This window comes from Micromesistius poutassou, assembly GCF_964030765.1.
Source record: "Micromesistius poutassou genome assembly, chromosome: 15".
Lineage (NCBI taxonomy): Eukaryota > Metazoa > Chordata > Actinopteri > Gadiformes > Gadidae > Micromesistius > Micromesistius poutassou.
Window position 1 is genome coordinate 14482705 of NC_140285.1, and position 12500 is coordinate 14495204.

At 49.4% G+C, this 12500-nt stretch overlaps 2 protein-coding genes across 3 annotated transcripts in view; both read right to left on the reverse strand.

Annotated features, from left to right (window-relative positions):
• iqsec2b (IQ motif and Sec7 domain ArfGEF 2b) overlaps nucleotides 1-1299 on the reverse strand; it is a gene marked incomplete at its 5' end in the record, with an annotated part of 27438 nt that extends 26139 nt beyond the window's left edge. For both annotated transcript variants that reach the window (XM_084480193.1, XM_084480192.1), the window contains one exon: nucleotides 797-1299. In XM_084480193.1, the coding sequence (XP_084336319.1) occupies nucleotides 797-1299 (503 nt within the window). The remainder of the gene's footprint in view (nucleotides 1-796) is intronic.
• Nucleotides 1300-5540: 4241 nt separating this feature from the next.
• Nucleotides 5541-12500, reverse strand: part of magixb (MAGI family member, X-linked b) — a gene marked incomplete at its 3' end in the record, with an annotated part of 35540 nt that continues 28580 nt past the window's right edge. Inside the window, exons 14-19 of the mRNA XM_084479866.1 lie at nucleotides 9874-10074; nucleotides 9523-9599; nucleotides 8475-8621; nucleotides 8221-8359; nucleotides 6603-6754; nucleotides 5541-6512 (exon numbers count right to left, since the gene is read on the reverse strand). Of these exons, the coding sequence (XP_084335992.1) occupies nucleotides 5541-6512; nucleotides 6603-6754; nucleotides 8221-8359; nucleotides 8475-8621; nucleotides 9523-9599; nucleotides 9874-10074 (1688 nt within the window). The remainder of the gene's footprint in view (nucleotides 6513-6602; nucleotides 6755-8220; nucleotides 8360-8474; nucleotides 8622-9522; nucleotides 9600-9873; nucleotides 10075-12500) is intronic.

The window sequence follows — 12500 nt, forward strand, 5'->3', positions numbered from 1 at the left end:
GAACGCATCTCTGTTCTCGAAGTAATATGGAAATGTAATGTTTTGTCCTGCCAGAGCACAGCTTCCAACTCTCATCCTTCAGGTCACACTCGGGTTTCAGATGCTGGGCGAAAAATAAATCTCTGTGAAACTAACTGTTCCAAACACCTACACTTTTCCACTAATCCACTGACATTTCTTGACACGCATGAAGTGACCCCTAGCTACACTCCAACACGCAACCAGAGGGCCTAACGTACACTTACCTGCCCACGCAACCCACTGTGCACCCAACTCATGTACAAAACAAGGCCAGCTCTCCCTCATCCTGGCACCTCCTTTCTGTCAGGAGCCTCAGCCTACTGTAGTCTCTCTCGTGCTCGCTGAACCAATTGTTCTCCTCTTCCATAGAACATAATAAGACCGCCTTGAACCGAAAGACCCCCAACACTGCAGCGCAACGTACCGGCATCCCTCCAGTCACCAGGGCTGTGACTAACAAGTTGTTTGATCAATTCAAGCAGTCGCACACTGTGGGTGTGTGTCTGTGTGTGTGTGTGTGTGTGTGTGTGTGTCTGTGTGTGTGTGTGTGTGTGTGTGCGTGTCCTGAAAAACACCTCACATAGTACAATTTAATACAGTGGTCCACATTCTACGACAGCGTTGTTTGGCATGGACCTCACCAACCCAGAGACGGGGGGGGGGGGGGGTGAAGACGTGCGAGGCCACGACGACCTGTGACCCGCACGCCAACCCTGACCGCCGTAGGGGGGCGGTGGGAGAGAGTCCCAACGGAAGCACCAAACACAAGACTTACTTTCTGCGTATGGTGCCGCTGGCGTTGGTGTCGGTGCTGTCGGTGCGCTCCAGGCCCGCCCGCTCGGTGGTGGAGGAGCTGCGGGACAGCCCCCGGGTCAGCCGGGTGTGCGTCCTGCGCTCCCGCCCGGGGCCGGCCGCCGCGGGGGGCGCCGGCGCCGCTGGAGGCGGGGGAAGGGGCGGAGCAGCCGGGATTCCCGGCGTGCTGGCGACGCTACCGCCGCCGCCCTTGGCGCCCTGGTGCAGGGGCAGGGTCAGGGGCTTGTCGGCCGGTTTGTGGTTCTGCTCGGGGGCGTCGGGCCCGACGGGGGTCCGGGGCGAGGCGGTGGGCTTGCGCTCCAGACGCAGGTCCTGGTTCTCCTGGGTGACCCGGTCCAGCTGGCCCTCCAGCTCCTCGATGCGGCGGCGCTGGGTCTCCAGGAGCTTGGCCTGGTTCTCGATGATGTTGTTGAGCTCCAGGAGGTACTCCACCGCCCGGTTGGGGCTCTCGGGGCTGGCCTCCATGGCGTTGAGGAGGTGGCCCGGGGGGCGAGGAGGTTCTGACCCGCGAGGGCCCAATCCACCCCCCCCACCAGCCCCGGTGAGTAGGGGGGGGAGGGACGGATGGATGGGGGCGCGGGAGGAAACTATTGGCTTCTGAGGTTCAAAGACACAAAGTCACACAAATAAAGATGAGGGAAAATTCGGGGCGATTACATAACGTCCCTTAATGTCTCTGCAATGTATCGGCTGATTATTGCTGTTCAGTATCTGGAATGTTGCAATGCCAAGAGCATCGTTGAAATCTCAAAGAGGAGCTTAAGAAATGACCGGCGGTCACGTTTGCAAGTCGAGTTTTACGAGTCATTGTGAACATCATAGAAGACCGTGACAAATCGGAATAGTGGACGTCAAGAGTTTGAGACATCTTGTTTGACGGTGATTCATCAAAGGAAGAAAAGAAAATGGAACAATAGCAATAGTTGCAATCAAAGAGTAACAAATAGGTATACTCGGCAGATGATGACTAAAGCAACTGGTGACAAAGCAATCAAACGTAGCCTATACTTAACACTGACTTTTTAAAAATACCTTTCTATGTATCGCGCTGCGTTTCAACTTGTGACTAGGTTGTCTTTAAAATTGTACTTTCGACACACTCAAAGTATACATTGATCAGTATTTCTGCTAAACGAACACAACACGATTCGCCATCCAGGACGCGGGGAAGGAGAGACAGGTGTTTATCGGTCTGATCTAGGCATGGTTCAACATTACATAACAGAGAAGATTCTGTAGCCCATCCACCCACGTTGACTGTCCCCGCAGTCCACCATCGCCACTTTCACCCCATGGCTTGATGGGCTTTTATAAAACAAAAAGTAAGGGTGACGAAATACTACATAAAATCATGGTCGAGCTCCGACTCCTTCCGTCCAAACCACATCGAGTTCTCCTCGTCTCAGTTCATCTCCATCTTCGAGGGGTTGCCAATGGAGACGGAACGATGGAGTAATACCTGAAAGTCACGCATCCACCACCAAATCTTGAGACACAACTTTGGTCGGTGTAGGAAAAGTCCGACCCCTCCTCCAATTGAATCTTATGTACTCTTCACCGAGCGTCCAAAACACATTGAGTTTATAAACGTACTGGATTGTTAAAGGCTCAACTAACGTTAGAGAGATCGACGACAACGTGTCCCTTTACAGAAGTTTAGAACACAAATTGGTAATCCTTGCGTTGCAAATGGTGGTGTCCAGCGAGATGGCGCAGTGAAACAGAGAGAAACAGAGAGAATCCATTCAGTGTGGTGCTGAAGCTGCATAGAGCGTCGATGCGCGCGCTTTTCTCCGGAGCGCTCCTGTCGAGAGCGCTGCTACTGAGCGCATGTAGGCAACAGTGGCCTGGTATGCTGCAAAATGCTTAACATAGATCATTTCACGCCCATCACAATCTGTTCTCTTAAAGGTTTGCTCCGTTTTCCATCATCCACGCAAAACGTTGTCATTAGTATATGGGGAAATTGTAGTTTATCACTACAGGCTACTAATAGCCGTGTGTCGATCACCATTCGTCGCTAAAGCGTTAACAGCTTCCAACTCCATAAGAACTCAGACAACTATTACGTGATTGGATGTGCCAGGGTGGAAAGAGAGGGGCCTTTAGCGACGTTATTTTTAGTGACATTTCTTACGTGCTCCTATCTGAACGCAAGCAACGCAAGCAACGACTATTGCTTCTCGTTAATCTCTGTTCATCTCTTTCTCTACGTCCACTCTCGTTATATGCCAGTTTTCGTGTTTTTTTAATTATTTGCTATTTCTAGCGACGACCAACTTTTGACCCCTCTATTCCTAAGGCACACTGTGTGCAATGCGCAAATCGCCAGCATTATATTTACACACGTATGAAGCCTGCAGGCTTTCATCCACCCACCCACCCACGCACAAACACCAACACTCAAGAACTGGAGCAACAAGAGTTGAGCTGGGCGCTTCTGATTTGCCTGTGATTCGATGTCTTGGAAATGTAAACATGTGCTGCCCTCTACTGTCTGTTGAGCACATGCAGTGTCTGGGAACATTCAGCACCTGACAAGAAATGTACGTTGAAACAGTTTTAACAGTTTATTTGCCGTATATAAGACGTTTACAGATTATAGCCGTATATCTCTGTTATGAAATGAAAACATAAAAAAAGAACATATACCAAACAGTATAAAATCAGTATAGTGTAGAACATGCTACAGTTAAATAGCCATGGATTGGGGAAAATTAGTTATTGGTACCACATGTGTGCAATATGGGAACAAGAATGGGCAGTACACAACAAACAAATCAGTGTCAAATCAAACCAACGGAGTTCACTCACAGCTGGTCATTCGTCTTCTTGAATTTCAGGGGTTGGCATGATAAACAAATGCAGTTAATATGAATTAAGAACAGTATGTGTAATAGTATGTGTACTATATGGCTGATGCTGCCAGTAATAATCCTTCTGTACTGTGATCTGATAGAATGGCTTATCCAGATAAAATATCATAAAACCTGAGTACTTCAAAAAAAATACTTTAATATAAAAATAACATCACAGTATTGACCTAAATAGATTAGACACCTGTTTAGCTTAACACGGCCCATACTGTGGTGTCTATTTTGTCGTCTGATATTATTGAAATATTGTGTTTTTCCAAAGGGTTAACAGTGTAGTTCATTCTTCGTGGATTTCGTGGAAAGAAACCTTACTATAACTGAAATGAAGCACACAGCCCACACACCACAGAGACCTCAGAGCGAGGGCTTTCACACAGTAAGAAAGATCTAGTAACAATAATGTGGTTTATGTTACCAAGGCAACTGTACGTGGCACTATGGGCACAGCACTTCCTAGAATCTAGATAGTGGTCTTACTCTCAGCTAAATTACACATTTATTTACAGTACTGGAACTATGCATGCTGAATGCATCCTTTTGGCATCTGTTGCTGATGGGTGAAGTAGATAAGTAGAGCACATACCATACGAATTCACGCCCAAGCAGTACATTACAAATAGAAAATATTCATCTTAAAAACAAGTTGACAAGATATAGTATACTATTATTTAATCTGTGATTGCAGGATTTAAGTATTAAAACCTATTTTAATTCAAATTTCCTCACACTTAATAATATCATAGAGTATGGTCTCTGTTATAGGTAGGCGTATAATAGTATAGTTGATTATGCTATGCAAATCATAACGGTGCTTCAACATGTATAGCATGTACAATATGTCATTTATTTTGTACAAAATTTACAGAATATAGTTTTCACACTTGTTTCCTAGATAAAAAAACATTTGCAAGAACACACACACACACACACACACACACACACACACACACGCACACACACGCACACACACACACACCTCAATCATAAATAAAAAATAAATAGGACAATATTATATGATTATATGTAGGTGTCCACATGTAAGGATAGCAACAACCAAAAACACAATCCTACCAGCATCACCCCCTCGTTCTGACCCGTATCTGTATGATAGACAAGGTTGTCTGATAGTCTGGGACCATGACTTGGTACTAACATGTGATAAAGGCTGAGAACGTCAGTGGAGTCTCTGTACAGTAGGGGGAGTAAAGAGATAAAACCTGACCTGTTACAGCAGCCAAAACACCACAGAGAGACACACAGGAGCTAACCATTGGGAGATGGAAAAGGGGATAAAAGCAGGATGTGGAGGCTTTGACCTGCCCTCTAAATGCTAGGCTACATGTTAACAGAGGGCGTCCACTGTGGATGTGTCATAAAGACAGCAGCATTATTTCAGATAAATAAAAAGTGTTGTTTCAAAAAAAATACATTTGTATAGATTTTACTTTACTGGGTTGTCCCAATAACTATTTACAAATTCAACAACATTGACAAGTATTATTTACATATAGTAATCAGCCAGAGGTCAGCTGGAAAAAGGCACAAAGAATAGTTCTTTATATATAGATATATATAGATATATATAGATATATCTATATATATATATATATATTATTGTAGATATCAAAAGTGACAAAGAGGGAAAAAATTGACTTAGGGTTAGACTAAACTGGAGAAACAAAGCAGAGCTCTACAGTATGTCTCTCTCTCTCTCTCTCTCTCTCTCTCTCTCTCTCTCTCTCTCTCTCTCTCTCTCTCTCTCTCTCTCTCTCTCTCTCTCTCTCTCTCTCTCTCTCTCTCTCTCTCTCTCTCTCTCTCTCTCTCTCCTGCTCAGTTGTCCTCCATCACCTGAGCCAGCCTCACCCGGCTGGGGTTGAGCCAGGGGCCCGGGAGCAGCCCGGGCCTGGAGGCCAGGGAGAGGCCGGAGATGCTGGCCCCGGACACGCTGCCGTCCGACTGGCTGGCCCCAGAGTCGGACTCCCAGCCCTCGCTGTCCCCACCGTCCGGCCCGTACTGCGGGGCGTTCAGACTCTGCATGGAGGTGAGGAAGGTGAAGGGCCTTCTCTGGGACAGGGGGGGCCCCAGGCCGGGCAGAGACTCCTCTGACCGCACCACAGGCAGCCCGCCGCCGGCTCTCCTGCGCCTCCAGTCCTCCCAGACGGCCTCCCGCTCTCTGGCTCTCTCCCCGTCCTCCTCCTCCCTGTCCGACTCCTCCTCCCTGTGGTTCCGCTCCCTGGTTGGTTCGGGCCGGGGGAGCTTGGGATTGGGCTGAGGAATGGGCAACGCAGCGTTCTCTGTTGGTTCTTCTGGTTCTCCCTCCTCACCACCCCCCCACATCTCCTCCGGTACTGCCTCCTGCTGTACCGCCTCCTGCTGTACCGCCTCCTCCTCCGGTACCACCTCCTCCTCCCTGACCTGCCTCTCTGCTAGCCTCTCCTGGGCCTGTCCGCTCCTCCTCCCCCTGCTCTGGGTCCTTGTGTCTTGGCTTGTGCTTCTCCTTCTCTCCCTGCTCCTCCCCCTCAGCCTCCCACCGTCCACCTCCTTATCACCACCACCGTCACCACCATCCTCATCCTCATCCTCATCTTCATCATACCTCCTGAGTGTGTCTCTGGGTAAACTCTGAGTTCTTCGTCCACCCTTCCTCCTCCTCCTGCTCCCTGACGCCTTGGACACCTTTTTCCTGGACTTCGTCTTCCCGCCCTCCTCCTCCTCCTCCTCCTGCTGCTCCTCCCCCTCGTCTCCTCCCCCCCTCCCTCCCCCGGGCTCGGCGTCGGGGCTGTCTGCCCCCGAGCCTCCTCCCTCACCCTCTGACTTGTGCCGCCTTCTCCTGCTCCTCTCCCTCCCTCCTCCCTGCTCCTTCTCCTTCTCCTTCTCCTTCTTCTTCTTCTTGGTCTTCTTCTCTGGTCTCTCTGAGGAGGACCTCGCTCGGCTCCTGCTCTTGGAGCGGCGCCCCCTCTGTCTGGCGGCGGCTACTGCAGCCACACTCTGCTGCCCGAGTTGCGGAGCGAGGAGGGGAGGGGGGGTGACTCTGCGCTCACGGCCTGTGGGTGGGGGCGGGAGAGGGAGAGGGGGAGGGGGAGAGAGGGAGAGGGGGAGAGAGAGAGGGAGAGGGGGAGAGAGAGATAGAGAGAGAGAGAGAGGGAGAGAGAGAGATAGAGAGAGGGAGAGATAGCGAGAGATAGAAGGAGTGAGAGAAAGAGAGGGAGAGAGAGAAAGAGGGAGGGAGGGAGGGAGTGAGAGAGAGATGGATGGGCGTTTCGGAAGGGAATATCTTTTGGGGGAAAGCTGTGTACGTGAGTGAAAGGCTGAGCAAGCATGACATAATGTGGTTAATGGACCCCGACGTCGTAGACAGAGCGTGGCTCTGTAAAAGCGTCATTAGTTCTGCTTGTGTAGAAACAGCTTCTCGTTCCCCAATAAACTCCACCGCTTTATTTGGCCTGACTTCTTCCTTATAAGACAGTAATCACAACATATGTCTTTCATGGTACTTTCTACTTCATTCCTAGGTCGTTTTTTACGTAACAATTCTAATCTTACAATAATTGTTATTTCCAATTCGCTATCATTCAATTGAAAACAACTCTGGATGCATCTTCTAAACATAACGTGCCATTTCATAAACAGCTTAGCTCTGGCTTTTGCAGCTGCCTCATGCCAGATAAATATATAAATATATATATAGATAAATGATTACAATCTCTCCCACTGAGACGAGTGGGGGCCTCGGACTGCTTTGTGAGGGTCTGTACTTCACATGAGAGCGATGCCATGCTTTAAACTATGTGAAGGCAGTGGCTGGGAGGAGGAGGAGGAGTGTAGAGAGACAGTAAAATGAGAGAACTAACAGGAACAGTTACCAACCGCGTATTCTCTGTCCGGCCGATCACATAGAAGCACGGCTCGCCCAGCTTGGAGTTGGTCATACATAGAGACAAGCTGGAGAGCTCCACTGAGAGCCAGAAGGAGGGAAGGAGAGATAGTAGGGAAGGAGGAAGGAGAAAGAAGAAGATAGAAAAAAAGTCTAAGAAGTAGATTTCATGTCTCATGTTGAGTGATTCAAAAGTCAGAGGAAAAAAACATGAAGAGAAGAGATGGAGAATTCAGAACAAACCAGAACCAGGAAGGAGAGACACCCACCCCACAAAGTATAAATACATGAAACTTTAAAAAGGGAAAATACTGCAGGTCAGCATTACAGAAATGTGAGTTGAGAATCACCCCAAGAGACCAGAACACCCTGAGGAAAAGGCTTAGCAAAGTAAGCAGCAAGAACAATGTGTGGTGTTTCCCTCGGATGAAAACCACATCGGACTGCTGCCACACGTTGTGGTCTTTAAAACGCCCACACACACATTCACCAAACCTCACGTGTGTTGTCTTGTGCGTGCGTGTTCGTCTGTGTGTGTGTTCGTCTGTGTGTGTTTGTCAGTGTGTTTGTGTGTGTGTGTGTGTGTGTGTGTGTGTGTGTGTGTGTTGTGTTCTCCACCCCCCCCCCCAGACTCACCGTAGTCGGGCACGTAGCCGTTGCCCCTCTTCAGGACCAGGTGGATGCGCTGGCCCCCCCGGCGGATGTGCTCCACGGCCTGGCTGTGGGTGATCCCCGCTGTGCTGTCTCCGTTGATCTCCACCAGCTGGTCGCTCACCTGCTCAGATCAGATGTGCTCATGTCAGGGTGAAGCTGCAGGAACACTGCACTGGCGTGGGGTTGCACACGCAATATGAACACAAAAAGCCTACGGAGAGCACGGACACACACACCTGAATCTTGTGGCTCCTGGAGGCCGGCCCCCCCTCCATCAGCCCCAGGACGTACAGGCCCATGTTGTACTCGCTGCCCCCCCGCAGGCTGAAGCCGAACCCGGTGGGGCCGCGGTCCAGGTCCACGCTGTAGTACCGCGAGTCCTGCTGGGAACCACACACACATGTTTAAAGCACCCTGTGGTTTATGTAAAGCAGACTGCGGTTAATGTAAACTAAAGAACACTGTGGTTTATGTAAAGCAGACTGCGGTTAATGTAAACTAAAGAACACTGTGGTTTATGTAAACTAAAGCACACTGTGGTTAATGTAATCTAAAGAACTTTGTGGTTAATGTAAACTAAAGAACACTGTGGTTAATCTAAAGCACTCTGTGGTTGATGTAAACTAAAGAACTTTGTGGTTGATGTAAACTAAAGCACTCTGTGGTTGATGTAAACTAAAGCACTCTGTGGTTAATGTAAACTAAAGCACTCTGTGGTTAATGTAAACTAAAGCACTCTGTGGTTAATGTAAACTAAAGCACTCTGTGGTTGATGTAAACTAAAGCACACTGTGGTTGATGTAAACTAAAGCACTCTGTGGTTGATGTAAACTAAAGCACTCTGTGGTTGATGTAAACTAAAGCACTCTGTGGTTGATGTAAACTAAAGCACTCTGTGGTTGATGTAAACTAAAGCACTCTGTGGTTGATGTAAACTAAAGCACACTGTGTTTGATGTAAACTAAAGCACTCTGTGGTTGATGTAAACTAAAGCACTCTGTGGTTGATGTAAACTAAAGCACTCTGTGGTTGATGTAAACTAAAGCACTGTGTTTGATGTAAACTAAAGCACTGTGGTTGATGTAAACTAAAGCACTGTGTTTGATGTAAACTAAAGCACTGTGGTTGATGTAAAGCGCTCTGTGGCTTATTTAAAGCTGTAGGTTATAGACAATCAATGAAATGACGAGAATGCGCTAGAGGGGAACAACAGAGAGCAGAGGGTCTGCAGTGACTCTAGGATTGACTTCCTATGATTGGACGAACACAACGAACAGCGCTCACCTTTGGCCGTGACCTGTGACCTTTCCCGCTCCGGTGGCCGGGGTCGTACTCTGGAGCCTCGGTGAGGCTGGAGGTGTCTGTGAGAGGGGAGGACTGTTAACAGACGCACCCCTGGCTCTAGAGGCGTGTGTGTGTGTGTGTGTGTGTGTGTGTATGTTTTTCGGTGTGTGTGTGTGTGTGTGTGTGTGTGTATGTTTTTCGGTGTGTGTGTGTGTGTGTGTGCAAACACGCACCTGTTTCAGGATTTGTTGTGTGTTTGTGCGTGTGCGTGTGCGTGTGTGTGTGTGTGTGTGTGTGTGTGTTTGTCTGAGCGCGTGTGCGTGTGCGTGTGTGTGTGTGTGTGTGACTCACAGGTGCTGGGCCGGGGGACGACGGTGAGCCGCAGGGTGTTGCCGGCGCGGCGGAGGAGGTGGGAGAGCTCGCGGTGTGGCAGCGCCACCACGGAGCGGCCCTCCACCGCCTCCAGACGGTCGCCCTGACGGATCTGACCGCTGCGGGCCGCCGGGCTGCCCCGCCGCACCGTCACGAAGCGGTGGGGCAGCAGGGACGCAGCTGGGGGGGAGAGAGAGAGGGAGAGAGAGAGGGAGAGGGAGAGGGAGAGAGAGAGTGAGAGGGAGAGGGAGAGAGAGAGGGAGAGAGAGAGAGAGAAATAGGTTGTTATTCTATGGCCTAGTCCCAGGCAATGGTTTGATTAACTCGACCAATACTACCCGACCATTCCCTCATTATATAATATCAAAGTTTTACATTTATCTGTAAAGGCAGATTCAAATGTTCATTATATTGTATTTTTCATCAATGCAATATAATACTGCTTCACTGTAAATGTTTTCCATGCCAATAGAGACAATTATTCTTGAGACAGAGAAAGATAGAGATACCCACACACACACATAAAGAGAGGGAGCATGTACGAAAATAACCATCAGCTGCTTAAATGATGAGACAGCAAAAGAGTTTCAAGAGATGTTAATATTTATTAAGCCCCAAAACTTTGCTCTCTGCTCACAGACTGAGTGAAGTGCAGACGAAAGGTCAGACGTGGCGCTTTATATTAATAAGAGGAAGGCAATTTATTCATGAGGAGATGTGCCGGGGTTCCTAAAACATGCAATAATTGAGCTCCACTGGCTTTTTGGCAGCATCTACATAATAAATAGCTTCCCCTTCAGTAACTTGTCTCTCTCTCTCTCCCTCTCCCTCCCCCTCTCTCTCTCGGCCGCTCTCTCTCTCTCTCTCTCTCTCTCTCTCTCTCTCTCTCTCTCGACCTCCCCCCACCCACTCTCCTTGAAACCGTTCTCCTCTTCTCCTTCATCTTTCCATCAATCACCCCGGCGGTCTGTCTGCTGACACATGAGGGCTGCGTTCCCTGCTCATTGATTGGCCTCTTCTTGGAGTAAAAGCTGCCACAAGCACAACGTAAGCACGCTGTCTCTCTGGTCCTGCCCCAGTCAGATCACCGCTGCCATCGACCGCTCGACTGAGCTTCTTTTACTGCCTTTGACCAGCGGTCGGCATCGCACTCCTGGGGTCTGTGAGACAGCATCCTGCAGCCAGGTCACCTAGATTCTCTCCTCTCTCTCTTAACACACACACAATAGTGTTTTAATTTTCGGATCTAAAAAGTAGTAACCCTAATAATCTCACACCCAAATTGTACGCGAGAGTGTTTTGCATTTGTTCGTTATGGGTTATGGGTGGGTTAGTGGGTTATGATTCATATTTTCACATCCAACAGATTACAATCCCTAGGACGGTTAACTGTAGTCTGTGCTGTACGAGAAAACCTCAAATTAAACGTGCTTGTTTAAATCTCCTGCACTAACTTTCCCTCTTCTTACCCTTTCTTCTGTGTTCCTCCATCTGTTTCTATTTCAAACCCCATCCTCTCCGTCTCTCTCTCTCCCAGTCCTAATCCCCCACTCTGCTCTCTGACCGAAACGCAATGTCTCAGTGACAGCTGGCTCCTCCGTCGTCCTGCCAGAGTCCCTGTACGACCCATCAGCCAGCATGAACGTCAAGAGGCAACAAGGAGAGACTGAATAGCTCTTTCACCGCCGTGCCGAGCCGGTCATGTTGGGATGTTGTTTCCCAACCTCGCTGGAATACATAAACAAAAAACAGCATCTAGCAACAGGCTCAGAGCAGTGATATAATGGACTACGTGTGACTGCACAAAAATGAGCTGTTTACGGGAGGGACAGCATTGCGTTATGGGCTGTGCTGAAGCTCATCCACACAGAAGGAAAGGTCTGATCGTTCACAGCTGAGAGATCTCCTCTCCTGTCCACGGCCTAATCTGGGTGACCCGGGCTGCATGGGCTCTCTCCGGTCAGATCAAGGCAAGCGGCGCGCTGCACAAACTCTCTTACTCTTATCATCCATAATGCGGTCGGGAAACAAAGCCAAATAAAGCCTCCACACACACACACACACGAGCACACAGGCAACTCTATTGCTTTCCCATGCACAAATGACTGCTGCGTAGGCACGCACACACGCACGCACGCATGCGCACGCACACGCATGCACGCACGCACGCACACACACACACACACACACACACACTGTGTTCAGGTGCAGGGGGATGCATCTGCACACTCTCACGCCACAACCCCCCCCCCCCGAGCAAATCCACACGTACACACGGACGGAGACACGTCCAAATGGACTGATTTAAATCCTAGTGTCGTTTCCTCTGGCTCTCTGTGTTCTCCTGTCCAGACTAATCCCACTGCGGTATACCAAACAGCCAGCCAGCCAGCCAGCCAGCCAGCCAGCCAGCACGCCAGACAGCCATCCAGCTAGCAGTCAGTCAGCCAGTCAGTCAGTCAGACAGCCATCCAGCCAGCAGTCAGTCAGTCAGCCAGCCAGCCAGCCATCAGCCAGTCAGCCAGTAAGTCAGTCAGCATTGATCCACTGATCATCGTTTAGGAGTGATAAGAGCCCCCCATGATGTCGTACCCCCCCCCCCCCCC